At 33.4% G+C, this 18010-nt stretch overlaps 1 protein-coding gene across 1 annotated transcript in view; it reads left to right on the top strand.

The window, feature by feature from the left end:
* The window catches only part of LOC140147233 (uncharacterized), a 40401-nt gene that overhangs the window by 13216 nt on the left and 9175 nt on the right, over positions 1-18010 (top strand). The window contains exons 2-15 of the mRNA XM_072169013.1: positions 2357-2399; positions 4799-4963; positions 6733-6869; positions 7117-7240; positions 7908-7976; positions 9166-9335; positions 9827-9937; positions 11271-11352; positions 12472-12594; positions 13215-13328; positions 13684-13809; positions 14540-14659; positions 15362-15502; positions 17834-17929. Coding sequence (XP_072025114.1) covers positions 2357-2399; positions 4799-4963; positions 6733-6869; positions 7117-7240; positions 7908-7976; positions 9166-9335; positions 9827-9937; positions 11271-11352; positions 12472-12594; positions 13215-13328; positions 13684-13809; positions 14540-14659; positions 15362-15502; positions 17834-17929 — 1621 coding nt within the window. The remainder of the gene's footprint in view (positions 1-2356; positions 2400-4798; positions 4964-6732; positions 6870-7116; positions 7241-7907; positions 7977-9165; positions 9336-9826; positions 9938-11270; positions 11353-12471; positions 12595-13214; positions 13329-13683; positions 13810-14539; positions 14660-15361; positions 15503-17833; positions 17930-18010) is intronic.

Genomic DNA, 18010 nt, shown 5'->3' with positions numbered 1-18010 from the left:
AGTGAATTGTCTCAAAATGACACAGTAATTTTCCAGGTCATCACCTTCGTATATTGTTATGACTTACTGGATACATCAGGTGAAATAAAGGGTATGGAAATTAAGTTATTTAAAACAATATATGGATTTGAAATTTTACATTTACCCATTGAAGTCTCTGTGACAAAGTCACAATGATCATGATCAAAAAGCCCACATAATATTACAATTTAAAGTTAGCTGCTGTTATAGAGCAGGCGTGGCGTGGGTCACCATATTGGGGGAGGGGCACCGACCATGATTGGGGGCACCAGGTTTGATTGGGAGGCACAAGCTATTTTTCAGCAATTTTCCTGGATTGCCAACCACTAGACCTGTGCATTCATTGAATTATATGTCAATGACCATGTTGAGGTGCAATGAAAATCCATGAACCCACCTGTAGCAGGCCTGAGTGTCCTACATGAGTATTTGAATTTTCAATGTTGGAGAATCAAATTTGACTGAAATTCAAGCAATGACGCAGTGTGGGTCATCACATGGGGGCCACCAACCATGACGGGGGGGCACAAACCGTCTTTCGGCAATTTTCAATGGGATTTTGTAAAAGTTCAGATCGATTGGGGGGGGGGGCACGTGCACCCTGTGCCCCTATGACGCTATGCCACTGAGTTCAAAGCTTTGACATGGTGGTGTAGAATATTTAGGTTTATATTATTTTTAGTTGTAAATTTATGAAGTTTGACATCACATGCTGACTATTGAAGTCAACAATAATTGATATTTTAGTGGAAAAGTGAAAAATTTGCCAACTGTGCATCCAAGCATACATGTTTACAATTTTGCCTTGCATTGTTGGTTTACTATGAACACCTCATGGTTCGTTTTCGGTAGCTAGCTGTCAGTGACCCGAACAATTTTAGTAAAAGGATTTATTCATCCAGTTAAAGTGCCTTCAATATAATTAAAGTATTAAATACCACCAATATGTTAACTATTAACCTGACTTATTATTACAACAAATGCCATTGACATGTTGTTCATCCTGGGGCTGTTCATATTTTATAGGAATTGTGCTGTTCATCATTTATATCAGCAAGGATGTGTATCCAACTACTGTCATTATGCTTGCAATCAAACTAAAAACCGGTTCTAAAAGGCCTTAAAGAACTGTTTTTGTCCTTTATGTGAAACCATTTTAGAGCCATATTTCAGAGAATGTATGTATGAACTTGAGCTAAAGATATTTCAGGGAGCCTTTTGTATTACTGTGTGTGCCACCTGAGGTTCATAACCCTACCCTCCTTGATCCTTCTTGGGGTACTTTTTACTTAAAAACTGCAAAATTTAGACCACTTTGTTTTTAACATGACACCATGTCTAAGGATTTGTTTGTAAAAAAACCCTCATTTTGGGGCAATTTTTCAAAACATGAACCTAATCTGAGGAATTTTTGTGAAAAATCTACCCCCAATGTCTTATGTGAAATACAGACCCATTTTAGGGCTTGAATTAAGGAAGTAAGGCAGAAATTCCAGCTGGAAGTATTTCTAACTGGCCTGAAAGGAAACTAACCCAACTGGCCCAAATAGGCCTATGAAATTAATTTACCATAAATTGGCAAATGATTTGAAGCTCACCTTCCTATATTGTACATGTATCCTTAATATGTTAAATGGACTAACGTTTTACCCTGGGGCAGGCCCGTATGCATTTTTTTGGGGGTGCACATTTTGTGGACCTCCACAAATTTTGGGCCTTTTGACAAAAAGCATAAAAACCCTTTTTATGCTTACTATCATTCATAAATTAGGTTTTTTGGGACTTTTTTATACTTTTACAAATTTGGGAGGTTGCGGCAGCACCCCCCCTGCTTACGGGCCTGCCGGGGGCACTCATGCTTGGTTTGGGTAGGAGTGTGCTGCTGAGAATTTGAAAGTTGACCTATCAACATACCAATTTTGCAAGAAATTTGGACCCATCGATAAACCAAATGTCAACATTTTTGGCCAAATTAAACACAAATTTTTCCCCCAAATTATGGAGCAATTTCAAACATTTTGGCTTCAGTGATGCGAAATTTGGCTATTTTCTGACAAAAATAATTGGCCTAAAAAAAGGGGCCATTGATATACAAATGGTTGAAAATGCTACACGTTTGTGGCACCGCACTATTATGGTCATTTGTACTGAGTACCCCCGGCATTTTACAGCCAGTCACTCCATACATTAAGTAATTAACACACAGAAAACAAGAAGTAAATACATTTTGAACCTTTGCTGTTGAGCTCTGTTGATTCTTTATGAAAATCAGAAAATTGATGAATATTTAGTTTTGTACATTCACATTAATTGTACTTGTTCTTTTCTATTCTAGATACATGATGATGGTATTGACTACATTAATACTGGTAACAAAGGTAAGTAATTCTCTTGCTGAAATCAAACCACTCAACATTGAAAGATTGTTTTCTTTTATTAAGGGATGGGGTATGACGTTTGGACAGTATTTATTGTGGGACATTAGAGCACATTAGACATATCGAATTGCATTCTGAATCGAAGAATGTCCTTCTGATATCAAATAATTTTGATTTTTGAAATTCGCAATGTAATGTATAACACATTTTATGGCAAATCATTAAAATTTGATATATTTGATATTTAACAGTACTTGAAGTAAACTTTATAAATCTGATGATTTATACTTAAAGTGTATGTAGGTGGGATGAAAAGTCGACGATCAATTTAAAATTTTGACCTTTCGTATTGAAGATATGGATTTTTTTTCCAAAAACACCAAAAAAAAAAAATAGGTCTTTTTGGAAAAAAAATCCATATCTTCAATATAAAATGTCAACATTTTCAATTGATCGTTGGCTTTTCCTCTCAGCTACATACACTTTAAGAATATATCATTAGATTTATAAAATTTATTTTGAGGACTGTTATATATCAAAAATTTGAAAAATATCAAATTTTAATAATTTGTCATAAAATTTGTATTATATCGTGAATTTCAAAAAATGAAAATTATTTGATATCAGAAAGACATGCTTTGTATTCAGAATGCAATTCGATATGTCTGAGGTGCTCTCATGTCCCACAAAAAATGCTCATTCTAGATCCCTTAACTTATGAGACAATCTGCAATAATTAAATTGTGATGAGCAAAAAATTAATAAAAGATGTAAGAAACTGGATATTTAAAAGTTCATTATGACTTTATAGGCCTAACCAAGTATGATGCATGGGGATTTCAACACCAGTAAGAGTATGGTAGGTACTGAGCAAATTAGTAATGGTAATAACCAGTGGTGGCAGGGGGGCAAAGGGAATTTCTGGGGGGCAAAATCAACAAGTTTTGTGTAAAATTGCTGTAAAAGTGGACATTTTCATAATTTTTGGTTTTTACTGGGGGGGGAACTTGGGGAGGGGCAAGAGTTCTGACTGGATACATCAATCATATTGAATGAGCTGAACTTGAGTTAGGATCCTTAAACTTTTGAATTCATATCCTCATGTGCAATGATATAGTCAGGCCCGTAGCCAGGATTTTTTGTGGGGGTGCTGATTTTGAAAAAGTGGAATTTTTTCCAAGGGGTGGGCAATTCTGTGAAAAGTGGGTTTTCTTCCCCAAATTTAGACCTTTTTTGACCAAAAAAGCTTTAAAAAAAAATCTTTATTTTTTGGCTTGTTACGCTCGCAAATTCTTTTGTATACTTGGGAGGGGGCACCCCTGCACCCCCCTGGCTATGGGCCTGGATATAGTTTGTAGTCTGCACAATTATTTAAAAGGGATTGAATGATTTTGTGATTCTAGGATCTGCTTTTTATGGCATGTTTCAGTGGAAATCCATGAAAAAATTTATTTCCAAAATTTCAGTTGATTCTGATTTTGAATTTGTGAGTTGTGCATGATTATGTGTATTACATTGCTCAATAGGCCACTTTTTTAGGAAAGTGGGATCACAAAATACACCTTTAACTTCTACTTTGTCAGTTAAATGGATATGTGAACATTTCTCTATAGCATAAGAAACCACATGTGCCAATTGAAGTTTGAACTCGACATTTGTAGCCTTTTATCGTGTACATAATATTTTTGCGATTTCCAACAACAAGACTTGTGTGCGTGTTGATATTTTCACAAAATTCATGCCTTACCAATGTTAAAGGGCCATGTTCCAATCACTAATAGCCTCATCTCCAGAAGCTCCAAACTTACCGAAAGTTTCAAAATTTCATATTTGCGTTGTTAAATTTGCTATTATGGCCTCTATTCATGAAATTCACAAAAATAAAACCCTTTCGAAAATTACCACTTATACAGTATGTAAATGTCACATTTTATTATCAAATTTTGGTGATAACATTATTGTAATTGTCAATGCATTTAGTGCAACATTTTTGTGATGTATTTTCTTTAACATAGCTTTGAATTTTGCACGCTAAATGTGTAAGCTATTTTGAAACTATTGAAAAGGCAAAAGTACTTTAAACACTGCAAAAAGAGTATTTATGTTTTTTTTAACTATATAGATACTTTTCTAAGTGAGGGGGAGGGGGAAATTCCCCCAGTGAGAACTTTCCCCACCCCCTGTTGCAAAAAAATAAAAACACAAAATTACGAAAATTTCACCTTTTTGCGATAATTTTGCGCAAAATTTGTTGTTTTTGCCCCCCTGAAATTCACTTTGCCACCTCCTCAATGCCCACCCGGAAAAAAATTCCTGGTGCCCCCACTGATTACATTTTCTGAAATATTAATGCAAACTTTAGTAAGTATCTCAGCATATTTTCCTATTTTTTGTTTCAGGTTCATGTGCAGCACAACTGGACAGACTGGATTCATTTGAAACCATTCCACTGGGTTCTGGACCAGTTCTTGATATCAATGTTGCAGACTACATATTGGCATACATTAATACTGATGTACAATACTATTCCGCAGTCAATATCACTTACAAATTTAATCAGGAATGTGAGTAGAGTGCTAATGTTAAAGGCTAAAAAAATAATTCTATGTCGCAAAGCCCAATGAATGCAGAATGAGTTTTTTTTTAAGATTTTTATTTTTTTAAAGATTTTCTTAAAACAAAATTTTGAATTAAAGGGCATTTCGTGATCCACAGCCTCATCCCCCACTTTTCTCAAAAAAGTTGAGATTTTTATATCACTGGAAACCTCTGGCTACATAATGTTTATGTACAAAATATTTCTTGCAGATTAATTGTTTTGCAAAGATATCGTGAAATTTGAATTTCGTTCTGGTGCACCAGAACGAAATTACAACGCATTGTCTATGGAGCAGTGTAATACACATAATCATGCATAACTCGCAAACGCAAAATCGGAATCAACTGAAATTTTGGGAATAGGCTTTTTTCGTGGATATGTACTGAAAAATGTCATAAAAAAAAGAGGATGCTAGGATCACTTAAATACTCCTTTAAGATGTCATTTTCGAGTGTTCAAAAGTACACAGCATGAAATTGTGGTTGATTTACACAATTGAAGTACAAATATCAATTGTTTTATACCTAAACAATGTGAGTATTGAATCAAGTAACCTTTCTTCCAAATTTGTCTCAGAATTTCATGATTTTATGGTAAAAACCTAAAAAAAAGCTAAAATAAAAAGATGAATTTGCCACTTTTCAGCTGACATGGATGCGCTAAGAAAAATGAACCCGCGTGGGCTTTGAGACACAACATTTTTTTTTAGACTAACAGAATGCCAAACAGTGTCTGAATTTCATATTTTAGCTTTAATCCCTATTTTACAGCACTGGATTAAAAATGAATCATAGCTAAATCCTACTCTTTTAGTTAGTTTTAACTGGCATTGAAGGTCAAATTTTAATGTTTGGTCAATTTTTTGAAATAATTGCCAAAACATGCGTTTTTAGGGTGTTTTTGGTATGTGTTGACAATCAAGCCCAAAGACTTGTACTAAGACTAATTTCAATTTATGCGTTCCTTTTTCATACCAATAATCACAATTCACAAATAACATAAGATATTAAAATTATAAGCTAAGGCCAATAAAAAATTGTTTGCTTGCCCTCAAATGAATTTTAAAAATTGGGTCCGAGGCTCAAAATATGAAAAATCAGACAATTTTGGTGTCAAAATGAATCAATTTTTTTTACATTTTCAGAATGCACAAATTTGAATAGAAAAAAATCCTTTTCAGGAATTTGTACAGTAAATAGAAAAAAACAATACTTTTTTCTGATTCCCAAAATTTTTTTTGCCTAACTCTTAGCCTATGCTCAAGATTTTGAATGCTTAGACCAGGCATGGGATAGCGGGAGCTCAAAAATTTAAATGGTCCAATTTCCTGACCCTTTAAGCCCTGCAAAACCCAAATTTAACGGGTCCAATGAGAATTTTAAGGGGTCTGAACTTTGAAAATGGTCAAATACTGATTAAGAGTCCACAAAATAACTTACCCACACAATATGTCGGTTCAAACTTCTTTATTGTATTAACAATGGTTTTCATAAAAATTAAAATTTTGTAATGAAAGTTGATCATAGGCTAGCCCTTTCTTCAAACTAGGATAAATGATACAAAATTTGGAAGATTTTGTGGGTTTTCTGTGTCATAAATGGTTCCTTTTTGGATCGACAATGACAAAAGTTTATTATGAGCAACCCGGCAAAGGATAATTTAAGCTTCCATGCATCATAAAATTTAATAATAAGTGGGATCTGATCAAATGACTCCTGGATGATTTCTTCATAGGTGCTGGATCAGTATTTGCAGTGAATTTCACTATCAAGTCTGTTAGTCCTGATGACGATGATAATTACTTAAAATGCCGGGGCTATAAATTCAACAAGACACTCACAATGAAGGATATACAAGATGGTGATGGCAACGTAAGTACAGCTACGTAACAAGGCCAATTCATACTCCAGATGCAAAGTTGAATAGTTAAATGTGACTTCAAAAATCTTGACATGTGTTCTACAAACCAATTTTGAACTTTATACTCCTTTAATAAAGAAAAAAATTGGTGCAAGTCTTGTCTTTTAAAACTCATGGGCATGAGACCATATTTGGGGAAAGTCTTCCTAATATTATAAGTCATCTTTTTCTTTCCCTCTCTCGCTCTCTTTTTAACAGTATGAGCATTACTTTGACTGTTTACGAGGTCAACGGCCTGGCTATGAATATGAGTACACAATCTCCTTGGAATCAAACTCATCTTTTGCTTCACAAGTTTATAGGTTCTATTACAGAATACCAGGTAAAAAAATACAAACTTGACAAACTGAAATATCCTTGAGAGCAATTTTCAGTCATGAGCTGGTCTAAAGAACTATATTTGTCAGTTGCTGTACACCAAAGCCCATACACTGGGGTGGCCACCCCCATTTGCTTTTAAGTATTGAAAAAAGTCTCCAAAAATTCAAATTTGCAAGCGTAGCGAGCAAAAAATTCAGAGTTTTTATTGTTTTGGGGCAATAAAGGTCCTAATTTTGGGAAGTAGGTCAAGTTTTTACAAAATCACTTACCCTGAAAAAAAAGGTCCACTTTTTCAAAATCTGCCCCCCAAATCCTGTATGCTGGCCTGCCTACACCAAAATATATTGCGATGACAGTACAATATTTGGCCAAATGTAAAAAACAATATAAATCAAGGATGTTAGAGTTAATAATTACAGATTTATAAGTTCATCATTTTGAAAATATTTTTGCAACAATTAAAATTCTTCACTGTAAAGCTATTTATTTTTTAGCTCAACATTTTAGAAGATTTTTTCCAAGATAGCTCCTTTACATCCATCCAAATTTTACTAGTGAAGAATTTCCTATCAAAGCAATTATCATTTTTTTTCACAAAATCCTTAGTGCAAAAATGTTTCTTCACTGTAAAACTACATTTTTTTTATCAAATTTTCTTTGCATTTCAGCTTGCAGTTTTAGACCAACTGATTATCTCTGTAAATTTGAATATGGATATGAAAATATTACAGAAAATGGTAAGTTTAGATTATTGCATTCCTTTAAAAACTGTGTTATTGTAATATTAGTTCAACCAGGAATTCAACATGTAACATAAAAACACCGATATTAAAACCAATACCTGTTTATATTTTCAGTTAAAAAGACAAGAGGATGTCAGAACCATACATGTTTTGTTCCAATATTATTGCTTCTTTTTAAAAATGTAAAATAACTTGGAATATTAATTCCAGCAGGAATATAATGTGGATAATCAAATGAAAATACCGAAATTGAAACAAATACCACATAAAACTTAGTTATAAACTTTTTTAGTTGGACTTTCAAGTTGTGACCACTCCTTAATCTTTTGTTTTGTGACACAATCCGATTCACCAAAGCCATTGTTTGTAATTTTGACAACAGAGTTACAAGCCTATTTATTGCTCATAATCTAAGTTTTGCAGCGAAAAAAAAACCCACCTGTTTGTTTCATTTTTGTATGCTCAATTTGCCAATATGTCGAAGTCAAAAAATCAGATTATTGTCAACTCGAATAGCATTCTATCATTATACTTTCTATTACAATTACTTTCTATTAACAATGGCGGTGCAACATGGAGGGCATGATGGGGCGGGGGAAATTCCCCCAGTCAGAACTCTTGCTCCCCCTGCATTGCCCCCCAGTAAAAATCCAAAATTACAAACATTTCCACTTTTTTGCAGCAATTTTGCACAATTTATTGATTTTGCCTCCCCTAAAATTTACTCTCCCCCATGTCCGGAAAAATCCTGGGCGCTGCCATTGCTATTATCTATAATAGGTAGTTCAGGAATAATACCTTTGTTCAGTGTATATTACAGGCCCTCAGTGATGGCACCATGTACATATGTATAGGGTCCTTTCTTCCTAATTGGGCTTTTCCCCACTAGCCAAATCTAAATAAGAAACCAGGGAAATCTCCTATTTTGGGGCAAAGTATCAGATTTTTGCCAACCCCATGTGAGAAATCCACTCCCACTTTGAATTTCATTGGTTGCTGACAGTTACTGTGTAGTAAGTTTTAAATACCATCCCATGATGCCACAGCAATTCTGATGAAATTCTCAATATGTATCATACCATATGAGTGTACAGTAGAGCCAAAACTCACTTATCCTCTGTGATAATAATAGCTAATTTCATCAAAATTGTTTTTGTTTATATTAATTCTCTTTAAAATTCAGAGCTACCCAAGTTATGGAAATCCCAATATTTAACTCTCCAATCTGAGGAATATGAAAAAGCCCTGCTTCAATTTGAGGTGGCCCCGGATGAGTATGGATTCAATGTGTATGATATAGTAGTACTAAATGCTGATGGGAGCCTGGAAGGCACTGGCATGAAGATAGATGTTGTAAGTAATGCAAACTTGTTATGCTACTCTCATCCACAGACCAGCCCTTGTCCAACAGAACAAAATATTCAGTTGAGAAAGAAGTTAAAGAACATCATCTTTCTTTTCCTCTCAACATTGGTAGTTAACAAGGAAAGTTCAGTTAAAAAAATATGCCCAAAATTGAATTGTTTTTAGTTGACTGTACAGTATATAACAAAATTTATATAAAAAAGTACACATTTACCAATCCACCAAAGTATAACACATATTTTTTTATGTCAAAACAATTAACATTCATTTTTTAATGATATATAAAAAAGATCTTAATGGAGGTGCAGTTACAGAATCAAGATATGCTAGACCTTTTTAATAAAATCCATGGAAACAAAACCAAATAGTAACAATTTCTTCTAAACAAGGTATGTATAATAAACAGGTAGAAATTTGAACAGAGTCATATTGTTTTGGGCTGATTATGCAATTTTTGGAGATGCTTTTCCTTTCTACAGAATTCTTCTGACATACAAGAAACAGTGTACTTTAGAAGAAGAATACGATTCATAGAAGTCAATCTGACAAACATCCATGCAACCAAACAAGGCTCAGATATATCAGTCATGGTAAGGAATGCATGGTGCTATTTTGGTAAACCTACAACGCATAGTGTCGACACCCAGTATTATAAATATAAACTTAATACTCTGTTGGTGAGCGACGGGCGATTGGTATTTCACCGAACACAAGAAAAGGAGGCATATCTGATTGGCTAGAAATCGATCGCTAGATCGCTCAGTGGTAAAGTACAAACTCAAAATGGAGACATGTATTCAATTCAATTGAAATCAATATTCTATTATTGATGCAGATAAAGAAAGTGGTATAGTGTGTCCATAATGTACTTTGTATTATAGATACAGCACCTGGATCTTACACAGGTTCCTTTATATAATTCATTTCTCAAACAGTTGAATATATCACAATTTTGACTTTTGATTTCAAATTCTTTACTTATAAAATGCAGTAAAATATATCTACAGCAAACAGCTAGCCCCGCTAATTAGTGTATTGCATTTTGAGTTAGTGTATTGGAAACAAAACCTGCATTTTACCTGACAACAAATCAAATTTTCTATAATGGCAACACCATATGGTACTGATCATGCGCAAATCGTAGAATAGAAACTCTGCGGCAGGCTCTGTGGTATCTCATATCGTGTAAATGGTATGTTTAGCCTGAGTCGCTCGGCCTATCTCGAACAAAATCACCATGCGTAGCTTTTGAAAAACGAGAGGATTCGCTGTACTATCACGGCAATTTTTGACACGAAGATATAGGGATGATGACGCTGTGCAACGTGAAATACTTGCACATTATCATAGTATCTGTAATTGACGTTTTGAAATAGTTTTGTTCATCTTAGAATAATGAGAGTTTTCATAATAATAACCTAATTTTTGCTAAATAAAATTGTTTTCAATTTATAAAATAATATTTAACTGACTAAAAATATAAGATTCCTATGATTAATTCTCTGAGTAAAGCAGATACTGTCTGTCATTTTATCTGGGAGGCAGGTCGTCATGTAAGTGCAAGAAATTTGTGTGTGCTATAGCTATCTTTTGTCATTTACAATTTGTCACGCTGGGATAAGGTGTAAGTCTTGTGGGGTAATGGGATTTGAGATGCTTTCATGTGCAAGTTTTTGAGCAAAAGGTTATTATTTCAGCCCTTTTTACAACATAACTCAAGAACCACTGGACCTACAAAAGTATATCTGTGATATTTGAATTCTTCTACACACTCGCTATGAAATGATCAATGCAATTTTTGGCCAAACTCACTACCATTCACAAGATGCTGTGAACTACCAAATTGCAACAGTTTAAAATAGTTGCTAACCTTAAAGCATCCGGGGCATAATTAAGTCAAATACAGTATTGTTTTATTCACAGGTTGTTCCAGCTCCATGTATGAATTCAAGTGGGATGCTGTTAAGTTGTTCTCAAACTCAATCAAGATTTATCACAATTTATGGTGAGTCTACTGAGTTTTCTTTACTTATTTGAAAAGTGTTTTATTTGTGAGAAATACTGATTTATGAAGTATTTATTCCTAGCAAGTATAATTTCAGTATTTATTCTAGCTGCTTTAACTCAAACTAGGTTAAGTTTTAAGCTTAAAAGGGCATTTCGTGATCCACAGCATCATCCCCCCACTTTTCTCAAAAAAAGTTGAGATTTTTATATCACTGGAAACCTCTGGCTACATAATGTTTATGTACAAAAAAATTCTTGCAGATTCATTCGTTTAGCAAAGATATCGTGAAATTTGAGCAGTCTAATACACATAATTATGCATAACTCGCAAATGCAAAATCGGAATCAACTGAAATTTTGGGAATAAGCTTATTTCGTGGATTTCTACTGAAAAATGTCATAAAAAAAAGTATGCTAGGATCACGAAATACTCCTTTAAGTATTGAAATAAATATTACAAAAAAGTACATAAAACTGATTACTTCTGCTATATAGGCCATTTTGAAAGAAACAACTACCGTAACCACCCGGGTATAAGCCCACCTTCAGGTATAAGCCCACCCCTTATTTTTCAAAACATTCTGGGAACAAGGGTGCACTCCGCTATAAGCCCAGTACTGAATTTTGGCCAAGTTCTTAAATCAAATTAATGCTTTTCTCTCACATTTAAGAACAAATATAAAAAATATCAGTTGATAATTAACATTCTAGAATTTTAAGAAATTGACAAAGATGATAGAAATTACTGGTACATTGGGCTTATACAAATGGGGATGATTTTTCTTATTTCTAAATTCAAGTGCTAGCTCCTCCCCGGTTATAAGCCCATCCCATTTTTGAAGTGAAATCTGCCATTTAGGGGGATGGGCTTATACCCAAGTGGTTACGGTATGTGTTATTGAACACAAGCTTGAAATCAATTATACACTGTTGCACCTTGAACCATTGTTAACTTTACTATTATCATAAAGTTGGTTTCTGTTCCATTAAAGTACAAATGAATTAACATGGTTAAAAATGCCAAATAATTATGAATAACATTTTTGTGGTTTGTTTCTGGCAATGAATTTGACAGATTTGATAGAATCTCATTATTTTGTTTTGCCATTTGATACAGAAAATCCTTGCAAAACAGAAATTTGTGGAAAACATGAAAAATGCATACATCTCTCTCCTGGACTGGGTCATGAATGCGTTTGCGAGGATGGATATAAGGAATTTGTTGAAGGGTTATGTGAAGGTAAGTTATGAATCTGTTTTGTTGTAACTTTAATTTTTTATTTTTTATTTTAGTCACTTAAAGTAACATCAAAACTGACTCTCATTTGTTCAAACAACAATGACATAATATAATTACTGTTCTAGAGCAATGACAGATTCTGATTTGCTCTGAATTTTTTTGTAGTAATTGGACTATATGACAAAAGAATCCCACTTAATTAACATTTTGAAAACAAAAGTTGCCATGAACAAAAACAAAACAGGCATGCACAGTGGAGGAACAATGAAACTATTATCTAATTATTATAATTATAGTACCCCAATGATAAATTATACATGTACATTACATCAAAAAGTACACACAAATGCTGGAAATGCTTTTCTCTTTTGATATTTGCTGTCTATTTAAGGCATAAATTTGATAGGTAATAGCTTACAAAAAGTATATTTCTAAAATGATGCACGGAAACATTGAGGCCACAGCATGAAAATAAATTATTTACACAATAAAAGCAATTTCCAGCATGTTAAAACTCTTTCCAGTAATTTTGTGTATGAATGTAATCATGATAATGTCACATTTATGTTTATATCATTTATTTGATTTGATTTTCTAATTTCATTTACCATTTACAACAGTGAATAAGTGTTTTGATGAAAACCCATGTGGACATGGGAATTGTACTGCAACTAGTGGCGGGTATACATGTGAATGTGATGAAGACTATATACTGCATGGAAGCACTTGCAAACGTAAGATATATTTCATCATTTATTTGTGTATTTGATTGTTTAACCATTCATTTTATACAAAAGCTCCATGGTTCTTCTGATGGGACCAGGTTCAAGCAATTGCTCATGCCAGGTTGAAACCATATAATCATGCTTCTTAACTTTATAAAAAGAAAAAGCAAGAAACATTAAAATTGAAAACAAAGATCAAAGTATAATAAGGATACACTCCAAGTAAACAAGTTGAAAGTAAGCCTAGTAAGTAAAATGATACATTTTCAAATCTGTCTCCAATCAAACCTTTTCAAACCTTAGAATTGCTCGGCCAATCAAATTATAATAACTTATGTTCAAGTATTTTTCCTGTATTTTTCAGTTGACCTATGTGCATCTAAACCATGTAAGCCAAACGGTAATTGTAAGCTATTAACAAACAGTGATAAGCTTTCATACACTTGTGATTGTGGCACACAATATGTCTTCAATGAAACGACCTGTATTGGTAAGTTGAAAGCTTCATAATTCCACTTTATACAAACTTTTTATGAACTTGTATTATCATTTCCATTGACGATGTCTTTAATTTGGACTCCTAGGTCGAGTATCAAAAAGTCACAGACTAAACTGTTACCCACCGGATGATTTGACTAGTAATAAGCCCTTCTCAATTTCAGAAAACTTGGACTGTGCATCATCTGCGCATCAACATCTGGGTGTGTTTGAGACCTAAACAACTCAAACTCCTCCATTGACAAAGCGTGTGATGAATCACGCCTGGAAGGGATTCCAAAATGATTTTGCTTTCACACTAGCAGTTTCTAGCTAGCTCAATACTTTCATTGTCTTCTGCAAGTGTTCAGAAGACATCAAGACCAAAAAAATTGCAAAACACATTTAAGAAGTGTTTCTTACAAAGTGCTAAGTTCACCCTCATCGAAATACTGTGGCGAGTCCTCAATGTTTATCTTCCGAGCATATCACCCACAAAGCACTTTGTACTGAAACTGCGAAAGAGCTTTATTGGACAGATGAAATCAAACATGAAGCGCATAAAAAGTTACATGTTAATTTATGCATTAGCATCATACATCACTGAACTTCTTCATCCATACAATACGCCACAGACAGGTTTGTGCTCAGCTAACAAAAAAAAAATTCTTTTTGAACAAAAAATGGGGGACAGATCATTTGCTGTGGCAGCTAACTCTTGCTTTACTCACTCATTATTTCAGAGGACCGGTGCAATACATCAGACCCATGTGGCATTAATAGTAAGCAGTGCAATGTGTTGGCAAATCCCATCTGTACATGCACTTACAATTATGTGTTCAAGGAAGGCAAAGGATGTGTAGGTAAGTGGGAACAAAATTACCTTAACATAATACCTTCATAACTTTATGAAGGTGTATAGATGGTTTTGTTTAAGTTATGCGAGGTCATTTTATTATTACACTTAGGTTCTACTATTGTCCATTATCTCAAAATCATGAAGCATTAATGTAAATTTTGCCCTTTTGTTGTGGTAAAGCAGAATGCTTGAATGAAATGTTGAATCGGTAATTTACATTCAAAATTGAAAAGAAAAAGGGTTAACATCAAAAACCTAGCTTCACTGCCAGTCTAAGCTTAAAGGGTTGTGATTTGATTATTTTCTTACTCTATTTCTATCTTTAATTGAGGCTAGCTACCATTAAAATAACATGTTTCCAAACTTTGACTTGTATTGCACCAGCGGTTTTGATATGAGAAGCAAAGATGTAGAACAATGCTCCAATGGATAGTACATATTCTGGTTGTAGTTACCACAATTCAAAACATTTTTTGTTCAATCATAAACAAAACATAACATTTTTTGTTCACATCATCTAAATGAAATATATCTCAGGCGTAAAATTTTACTGGGGTAATAAGAAATATATGGGCTTTCTTTTGATGCCCAAATCTCACTTTTGATGAAGAAAAATTGGGGGTGCGGCTGTCAATCATGCAGATCACACCCCTTTAAATAATAATTGCATAATCATTAGTGGTTTTGTTTTCACTCTTATATCCAGTGTCACCTGGTATCCTAGCAGCTATAGTGCTCTCATGTGCTATGTTTGTCTGTGTCATCTTATTGGTTGTCTTCTGTTGGAAATGTAAAGACAAAGCTGTAAGAATCAGGAGCAAAATCCCATGTTGTAGAAGTCAAACAGGTAAGACTACCACCTGTTGAAGAAAGCAATTTACTCTCTCCACAGGATATGCAGTTTATAATTTAAGAATATTGAAGTGCTACTATATTAGACTTGAAGTCTCATTCAGTGATCCCGGGCGAAAGTATAATTCTGTATAAAACACTTATAAGTGAAGGTTAAGTCATTACAATTGTCATTAGTTATTTCTGAAATTAAAAAATTGGGCAAAAAAACAAAAACAAAAACCCAACCCAAGTAAACAGCATTATCAACAAAGTTGAAACCCCTTTGAAATACATGTAGCTAATTTCTCTACAGTAGAGAAATTACAGATTCATATAAAATGACTTATTTTGTCTTTAATTCACAACTTTCAGGTTAACCACTTGCAGGTTATGTTAGCACATCTATGACACTAACAAAGGTGCCAAAACCTGAATTTTGATGATTTTTACAATCCTCCAGATAAGCAAATGACTGAATGGGCCTTAAAAATTAACTGCCTTTTCTTTGCAGGTGATAATTTTGTGATCAACTGATCATGCTATTTATTAAAGAGAACAATATTTTACTTACTATACAGAAGATAGCAGTGTTTTAATTGTTCTATCTAATAAATATGCCAGTAATGTTATACTCTCTACTTATCTACTAAATATAGCAGATAATTTATATGCTATCTACTGAAGATAGTAATTTAACTATCTACTGAAGGAAGCAAAACAGTTTTTAAATAAGGAAGATGACTTTGACTTTCAAATATCATCACTGATGTCTTGTGCTTTTAATAGTTCTGAAAGCATTCAATTGACATTAAATACAGTTACTAGTTCCATGTTGATAAAACAGGTATTTTACATGCTATCTACTGAAGAGAGTGTTATTCTACATATCTAATGAAAAGGTTTTTTGGCTATCTACTTATTTTACTTGATATCTACTGAAAAGTAATTATTTATATACTGAAGATAGCAGTTACTGTTCATGCTTTCTACTGAAGATAACAGTTATTTCTATTCATTGAAAAGAACAGTATTGCTTTCTATTTACTGAAGAAATGTTACTTTTTTCTACTGACAAAAATATGTATTTTACACACTATCTACTGAAGATAGCAGTTTTACCATGAAAATAGCAATTATTTTATATACTCTCTAATATAGATACCAGATATATTACTCTATGCTAAAGATAGTTAGGGCCCCTATATTTCCTTGCTGTCTACTGACAGCAGCAGTTATTTTACATGCCTTCTACTGAAAAAAGGGTTTTATATACTACCTATAATTAAAAAGTAATTTAACATGCTATCTACTGAAGATAGTTGTAATTGTGTGTGATATATGAAAATAGCCATCATTTTACTTCCTATTTACCAAAGCTAGACCTCAGTTATTTTGCTGAAGATTGCAGTTATTTTACATTACTATCTACTGAAGATAGCAGTTCAAGAACTTGTAATCTACTGAAGATAGCAGTTACATGGTATCTGCTGTAGATAGCTGCTTTGTGTGCTAGTTACTGAAGATAATAAAGTGGAAAAAGTAAACATGCATATATATCCTGAAAATATCCTGGAATATCCACCCGTGCCTGGACTTGAACCTGGGACCTTCTACGTACAGGGGACGTAAAGATAGATATTTCAGTTGCTTTCTACTGATAATAGCAGTTATTACACTTATTATTTACTGACAATATTACTTTTCAACTACTGAAGATAGCAGTTATGTTACATGCTATCTACTGAAGACAGCATAGCAGTTATTTACTGAATGCGGCTATACTGAAGACAGTAGCTACCCAGCAAACACAAAACGTTTTACAGAAAGTTTTAATATCGGGTCATATAAAAGGTATAAAACGTTTGAATAACATTCTGAAAACATTTTTGAAAACTTAATGCAAAACATTCGGACATGTTTTTAAGAGTTGACAAAATATTTTGTAAAAATCTTTGCCAAAAATATTTTACAATAACATTTTGACAAAATTTTTGAAATGTTGTAGTGTTTTCTCATATATTATATTAAAAAACATTTCATGACCTTTAAATAATCCAACATTTAAGTGTTATTAAAACATTTTGACCAAAATGAAAATGTGTTTATAACATTTTAAAAACATGTTTGTATTTTGCTGTGTATGTCCCACCTTTATATTATAGGTTAGATGACATTAAAAGTATTACTTGTTTTATGAAACTTTACTTCTAGTCCAAAGGTCCAAACTGGTAACTTAGCAATACCAGCCAATAAAATTAAGTATGATTTTGGTTATCATATTAATCCAAATGAACAACTCAATGACAATAAACCACTAGATGTTATTTAATGCTTTTTTAAACAGCTCCAGCATGTCCAGTTTCAAAGTGCCCAAATTGTGGTTACAAAATAGCTTGGGAACATGATGAACCTAACGGGAATGAACCATTGATTGGTCCAGGTATTCTTGATGTTAAATATCCATTGATTTGGTGATGTGGAGTAATAATACGGTGATTGGTGCTATTTGTACATGGTGTAT

Source organism: Amphiura filiformis, chromosome 3 (genome assembly GCF_039555335.1).
Source record: "Amphiura filiformis chromosome 3, Afil_fr2py, whole genome shotgun sequence".
NCBI lineage: Eukaryota > Metazoa > Echinodermata > Ophiuroidea > Amphilepidida > Amphiuridae > Amphiura > Amphiura filiformis.
The sequence above is the reverse complement of the archived record's forward strand: the minus strand, read 5'-3'. Positions and strand labels throughout refer to the sequence as shown.